The 7,693-nt window shown below is 39.6% G+C and overlaps 1 protein-coding gene across 1 annotated transcript; it reads right to left on the bottom strand.

Annotated features, from left to right (window-relative positions):
• Positions 1 to 491: 491 nt before the first annotated feature.
• Positions 492 to 1,398, bottom strand: LOC309711677 (interferon-induced transmembrane protein 2-like). Its single transcript, XM_082542113.1, has 2 exons — positions 1,131 to 1,398; positions 492 to 890 (listed from the first exon to the last, which is right to left on the bottom strand). The coding sequence occupies exons 1-2, from the start codon at positions 1,353 to 1,355 to the stop codon at positions 684 to 686; spliced, it is 432 nt and encodes a 143-aa protein (XP_082398239.1). The 5' UTR covers positions 1,356 to 1,398; the 3' UTR covers positions 492 to 683.
• Between the last annotated feature and the right edge of the window lie 6,295 nt (positions 1,399 to 7,693).

The following is a 7,693-nucleotide window of genomic DNA, read 5'->3' as shown; positions in this document are numbered from 1 at the left end:
GATGTCCGATATGGGCAAAGTTTATTGCTTTTTAAATAAAATAAAAAAACTATTACTACTTCAGATTCTGTTCGTTTACAATTCATTTGTTATTTAAATGCATGCATTCTTGTGCATATTTTCAGATGTGATCAACTTTTAAAGCAAAACAATGAATAAATAATACTTCTTTTATTAGTTCCTTTATATTGGTTTGAAGTTTATTGTTACCTGTTGCTTACAAGCTGCCTCAAATGTCTGGCCCAGGGACATTTCTTGGTTTGAAAATCTGATCCAACTAAATTTATAACTGCTGTAGTATTTTTTGGAAATGCACATGAGTGAAACATAGTCACTTTATCTATTTTCAGAGAAGGAAAACATCACTCTGCCCTTTTCCCCACTCATGATATTAAACTATGTTACCGGTTGGGGGAAAAAAGAAAGTTAAAAAAAGAAAAGAAAATTATAAGTAGTCAAAACTGTGTAAAGCACAGTAAAATAGAGAGACATTTATTGAAATGTGAAGCTTTTTATTTCTTAACGATTTACTAACAGGATTTATGCATCAACTAACAAAGTCTGAAAACAAAACTTGTCAGTAAAGAAATAGAGAAGACTTCCATTTAAGATTTTTGTAAAATGGCTTTTTTTCCCCCCCAGATGATGCATTTAAAAAGTTATAGAAGGTTGCAAAATTTATTTTAATACGAAAACCCATACTGTTCTCTGGGTGAATTTAAAATAGCAGTACTGTATGAAACTATAGTAGTAGTGAGAACAGTAATCCCAATTATTAAAGCCAAGAACACAGTAGAAACTATGATTGTGGAGATAATGTTGAGACAGCGAGCAGTGGAGCCATAACGTCGTGCACCATCCACATCTCCAACCACCTTCCTGTCTCTGGCCTGGAAGGATGAAAACATTTTATACACTTTAAAAACTTTAATATCTGACATTTCCTGTGTTGTTATTACTACTTCTGGTCAGCCATTTGTTCTATTATTTTTAACTTATTCTCACTTTTTAGGTTTTATTTTACTGAGCTCTGTCCTGTACCATTTTATTTTGACCCCCCCCCCCACACACACACACACACACACACACAAACACTTCTAAGAAATTAAAATTTGTTACCATAAACTCACCTTGATGGAATAAATGAGAGCTGCAAGTCCAAGGCAAAAAGGATTTGCGTAGGCAAAGCAGCAGATTGACCAGATGATATGGTCTTGCGGGTATTCAATGATGACTGGTACATCTGTGTTGATGTTCACAGCAGTCTGCTGGACCACTGCAGGCTGAATAGGGAGTCCACCATAATTCACGCCCTGCAATGGCACGTCTTCAGTCGGGTAATCTGGAGGATTCATCACTCAAACTGTTCTCAGCTCAGCTGCAATGTGGAGAGGAGAAAGTTGTGCAAGAACAAGAGACTCACCACAAGTTATGGCTTTTGAAGCTTTTGGGGGTTGGAACAGGAAGCTCATGAAAACCAGATCTACAACTATTTCATCACTACAAAATACAATAACACACTAAGAATGCATCAAACTGTCACATTTCTAAATATGAACCTGCAAAAAAAAAATGTATTCATAGCAATGCCAGGTATAGTTTATTAGCTGGATTTAAATGTAATACTGATGTTGTGCTCCTCAGATGATGAAACTACAGTGGGCCAAAAAAGCATTTAGTCAGCCACCAATTGTGCAAGTCGTCCCACTTAAAAAGAATCATATTGTCTGATTTTTAAAGAATTTATTTGAAAATTATGGTGGAATATAAATATCTGGTCAACTACAAACAAGCAAGATTTCTGGCTCTGAGAGACCTTTGATCCTCTGTCCTCCACTTGTTGTCTGTATTAATGGCACCTGTTTGAACTCATTATCAGTATAAAAGACACCTGTCTACAACCTCAAACAGTCACACTCCAAAATCCACAGACAGACAGAATCCACACACTTAACCTGTTACAAATTTTGCTTGAAAAGTCAGCTTTGCATAGCAGATTGAAGACTTGAGGAAATACACACTGTTCAAGAAAACAAATGATCAGCATTACTCCAAAGTGGCAAAGCTCATGTAAATACTAATGTATAGTTTAAATTGTATGTCATAACCTACCAATGTCTTGTGTTTGAAATTTAAATGATTTGTTTAAACCCACTGATGAACTTTGAACTGATGAACGTATTATCGAGATAATAATCTATTATCGAGATTATGAGTTCAGCTGCATTCAAATGATGCGAGTGAATTCTGTTTGCATTAGGTATGTCCTGAGTTGTCACGGATTGCCGGGGCAAGCCGTGTGGTATGTAGAAAAGGACCCAAAAGGCAGCAGCTCTGGAGCAGGTGAGTGTTTATTTAACAAAAGAAAATACAAACAGCAATGGCGTGGGTGAAGGTGAAACAGGAAAACCTAAACTGGGTAAAACTAACAAAACAAACCAGAAACGAAGATGCAGAGGTCCGGGGAAATACATACGGAGAGACGCAGGGAGACCGAGGGGAAACAACACAGACGAACCAGCAACTACTAAGACAGAAAATACAACTTAAATATACTCAGAGAACACAGGGAGATTACACACAGGTGGGAGACACAGCTGGGAGTGATAAACATGACGAGACTAGGGAGGCAAACTGAAAACACTCACATAAGACGCAGACCTTCACAATAAAACAGGAACTTGCACATGAAAGGACACAAACTAAGAAACGCGGACTGGATACAGGAACACACGGGCAGAACAGAGTAAACACTAACCAGAGGAAGAACAGAACCAAAATCGTGAAGAGAAAACACAAAACGCTGGGTCAAAAGGACCCAGGATCATGACAGAACCCCCCCCCCCCCTCAAGGGCTGGCTCCTGACAGCCCAAAAAAAACCAGAAAACCCGACCAGGGCGGGCGGAGGGGGCCCAGGACGGAGGGCACGAGGCAAAACAAAACAGGAGCACCAGAAGACAAAAAGAAAAACAAAACACAAGACCAAAACCAAAAGAAAAGCACACCAAAGCACAGGAAAACCGAGTCCAAAACAGAAAAGTTCAGGGGGCCGGCCAGGGGGCCGACCGCACAGGAGTCCAAACAGTTCAGGGGGCCGACCGCGCGGAAGGCAGCGGCGGCGACGAGGGAGACGACACACAGGTGGGAGACACAGCTGGGAGTGATAAACATGACGAGACTAGGGAGGCAAACTGAAAACACTCACATAAGACGCAGACCTTCACAATAAAACAGGAACTTGCACATGAAAGGAGAGCAGAACAGAGTAAACACTAACCAGAGGAAGAACAGAACCAAAATCGCGAAGAGAAAACACAAAACGCTGGGTCAAAAGGACCCAGGATCATGACATGAGTGATGCTGGATTACTTTAAGATTATCATTAATCAAAAGTACATGTAGGAACGAGTGTGAATGACGTATGTTAAATAAAGTGATGCGCACATTGTGGGCTGACTGGAGGCCTGGTCTCCACGAGGACATCAAAAGAAAAAGCCTGCCTGACATTCACAGATGCAGGTACAAGAGCTTGAGGGAAAAAGCAAGAAGGTGAGATCAAGGGGAAAAGATAACAGGACACACAGGAAGTGCAACTGCACAGTATCTATTTGAGTATGTGTGTGAGAATCAATATATGTGGTGATATGGCAAAGAAAAGCAGCAGTTCTTCCTCCCGCTGGTGACAATGCGTATCTGGGTAACAAAAGACTTGACCTTAGACAAAGAACATGGAAATACAGTCTCTCAAAAAATCATAACACAGTGTTTTCAGCATCACGTTATTGTCAGAGAGTGGTTCATAACTGCAGGTCATTATGCTCAGTTTGCCACTGAGCATAATACATGGAGCGTACTCTCTAGAAAGTTTCATTGCTTTTCACAAAAGTCTATGGTCATGCGTCCAATAAACTAATTTGGCTATACAAAAAAGGTTGGAGAAACCTGTAGTCAGCTGAGACTGAAAAAAGTCACTTGTATGAATGATGAAATGTTTCTCCCACTGAAAACACTACGTCCAAATAATGTCCAACTTATGGGGTACCTAGCATTGCAACAAAAGATTAAAGATGAAAATAAAAAAAAAACCAAAGAATTAATTAACCTGCCTAATTTTAATGAAAGTGAACAGAATGTTTCAGAGGGTTAAATATGACTCGCATCCACTGCTGTATAAATAAGATTAACTGTTTCCTGTTTCTGAAGAACTGGTGGAACATGTATTTATCCCCACCCACCACCACCACCACAGACACACACACACACACACACACACACTACATCTAACAGCAGCAGTTTAAGGGGAAAAACATACAGAGAGACAGGAAACTGAGAAGATGTGAATAAACAGTGTGTATTTGACAAAAATAAGTGTGCAGCCAGGGTAACCGTCACCAATGTTCCCTCTAAGATTGCGTAATTGCGCACTGCTGGCACGGTCTCTGCGCAGAGAAAATCTGTGTTGCCACAAAAAAATCTAACCTGAATTGAAATTAAAATATATACGTTAACAATTCTGTCTTGCAGTGTTAGTCAGCAAGTGACTGTCTGCTCCAGTATGGGATTAGAACGATGCCACCTTATCCCATAGTCCAGCCAATGATGCGATTCACATTTGTATATATGCAGCTAATCAACGTCGACAGGCTATGATAGCATCCTTATGCGCCGACACTGGTGTTTTAGCTAGCAAAGCGGCATGGCTGATGTGGAGTGAAGCCACGTTAATGACAGCGTGTACAACCACTGGAGATGTGAGCTGGACAGACAGAATAACTCACGGAAAAAGACACACTCAGAAACATGAAAAATTAGAGGGAACATTGACTGCCACTGAACAAAACTGTTTTATAGACTACATGACAGCATTCCACAAGCTCCTATATATCTTTCTGATCTTTTGAAATTGGTATGCTCCGACGAGATCTTTGAGGTCTGCAGACCAAATGCTTCTAGTTGTCCCTAGGTCTAGATTAAAACACATAGGGCTTTTGCTGTGACTGCTCTGAAACTGTGGAATAAACTGCCTTTAAATATCAGGACCTCTCCAACACTGGATACTTTTAAAACTCATTTAAAGGCCCATTTTTACTCTTTGGCTTTTAATTCTGTATGTGTCTGTCATTATTTTATTCTTATTATTTTCTTATCTTTTATTTTACTTTCCTTTAAAATTTTATCTGATTATTTTACTGTAGAGTACTTTAGTCAACAGTTGTTTTTAAAAGTGCAATATGAATAAAAATTGATTGATTGATGTTTTTCTTTCGCAAACTGCATAAAAGTTTTGGGTCTATTGCTAAAATGAGTGCAACAGTAAAAACGCTAGGAAGAAACTGACATTCTATGGGTAAAACTTGTTTCTGTTGTAGGAACTGTGCATCTGCAAAAACTCCTGTAAATCCAGGATGTTCAACCATGTTAGTTGTAGGAGCCATATGAGTTGCTCCTTTTTTGACTAAGTGGGTTGGTTTAAATGGACTAGCTGTATTGGTGCACGGGTGTGGGGCGTGTCTCATGGGTGTGGTAGACGATAAATGTGGTTGCACTCACCTGTTCACCGCACCTGATGTTGATGAGCAGAAAGGTAGGGTGAGCATGAGGCAAAACTTTCTGTTGACCGCAGCTTTAATGATTTTTATGTATTTTGACTGTAACTTGATAGTTTTTGTATATTTATGCACTAATTGATGCCATGCCATTGAAGACATGGATGAAACAAATCCAGGATGATTTGAAGGCCCTTCGACTTGACCTCGAGCAGGCAAAAACCATCGCCTTAGATCGAAAAGCGTGGAAGATAATCGTTGGTCAAGCAAGAGAACCTGGGGCACCTACAGCAGCATACTGGTTGCGCGGCAGACCACCGCCACTGGTCGCCCGCTAAGGACAAGAAGAAGAATTGATGCCATAGGCCAAGTTGTAATTTGGCATAGTAATTGGTGCAGTTCTTTGTGAGTTGCAGTTATTTGTTTGTGCAGTCTGTGCATTTGTTTAATAGTTAATCCCAGGCGCTGATTTGTATATTGGACAGTTGCATGTGGAATAAAAGGAGCAAATGGTACAGAAGGGACAGGGATGAAAAATGATATTAAATGTCTCAGTGGGTCAGTAGCAGGTAAAACTGGAACTGGATCAATCTCCTCCACAAGCAAAATGACAGACCAACACCATCAACCTCATTAGAACTATAACCTGGGCGAGCTAAATATTCCACAGTAAGGCATCGTCACTGATTTCTAGAATTGTTTTGATTCCGATTCACAAGGTCCCCATTCAATTCAATCCACGATTTTATTCAATTCAATTTGAATCAGGGATATTTTGCATTAGACAGTCAGAAATATTATAATTCTGATCATTTATCAGTACATATCCATATTTTTATATCTATAAAAAGAAAGCTGACACTTGTAAGACGTCAGAGGTGTGAGCATCACAGCAGATGCCTTTGAGTCAAAGTAACTGATGATAATACACAGAAAAAACACAAAGGAGATTTTCCTGGCCTGGCTTTTTACAGCAGATAATCACCTTAAAAATATTCTGCAGTAGAACAAAAACAGAAGACAACCATGAATCAACATATAAACATTACCTGATGCTGCTGAAGTGAAGCAGAGCAGAGGTTTAAATAATTAGAGACTAAGTTTAAATTTCTTCAGTATTGAACAGCAGAAATGAAGAAATGAGACTTTCTTGTCGGAAGTCAGTTAAAAAAACAAAAACAAAAAACCAGCGGCCAACAACGGTAGACTTCCACGTAATAAGAAAGCAAATAGTGCAGAAAACAGAGATTTTTAGATAGGAAACTGTTCTTGAAGTACACCGAGAGAGAGAGAGAGAGCTGTGCAGTAAGTGTGAGTAAATCATGGTGGAAACAAAACAGCAAAAGTAAGAGGGAATTCATGACAATGTTTATGTGAAGCAAAATCTGAAGTGTAGTTTGGATCTTCTTTTGCTGCTCATTCAGTCAATTTTGTTAGGAGACAGGCAAATCCTACAGCTCCAGAATCTAGCACAAAAAAGACATAAACACACTCGCAGATGCATCAGAATCTGTGAGCTGTTGGCTGAAAGCGCACTTTGTGTTTATGTCTTTGTGCAGAATCTGTGCACCTGCTCTCGTTTATGTTTTTAGCTGTTTGGTGGTTGTTGAAATTTTGTGGGGTTTAACCTGAGATTCTGGCGTTTTGGGAAAATAAATTTATATGTAAAAATCCATTCAGGATTTTAATGAATCAATATTGCGTTATTCAAGCTAGAATAGATTTTAATCGGAAAATCAATAATCAAAACCCACCTCTATTCCACAGCTTCACCTCGACCCACCTCTGACCCTGAAAAACAAGCTTCAACAACTACCAACCTCCATCTATTCAATTCAATTCAATTCAATTTTATTTATATAGCGCCAAATCACAACAAAAGTCGCCTCAAGGCGCTTCATAGATACAGAGAAAAACCCAACAATCATATGACCCCCTATGAGCAAGCACTTTGGCGACAGTGGGAAGGAAAAACTCCCTTTTAACAGGAAGAAACCTCCGGCAGAACCAGGCTCAGGGAGGGGCGGCCATCTTCTGCGACCGGTTGGGGTGAGAGAAGGAAGACAGGATAAAGACATGCTGTGGAAGAGAGACAGAGGTTAATAATAGATATGATTCAATGCAGAGAGGTCTATTAATACATAGT

The sequence above is a fragment of the Aulonocara stuartgranti genome, assembly GCF_965226115.1.
Source record: "Aulonocara stuartgranti genome assembly, chromosome: 7".
Taxonomy (NCBI): Eukaryota; Metazoa; Chordata; class Actinopteri; order Cichliformes; family Cichlidae; genus Aulonocara; species Aulonocara stuartgranti.
The sequence above is the reverse complement of the archived record's forward strand: the minus strand, read 5'-3'. Positions and strand labels throughout refer to the sequence as shown.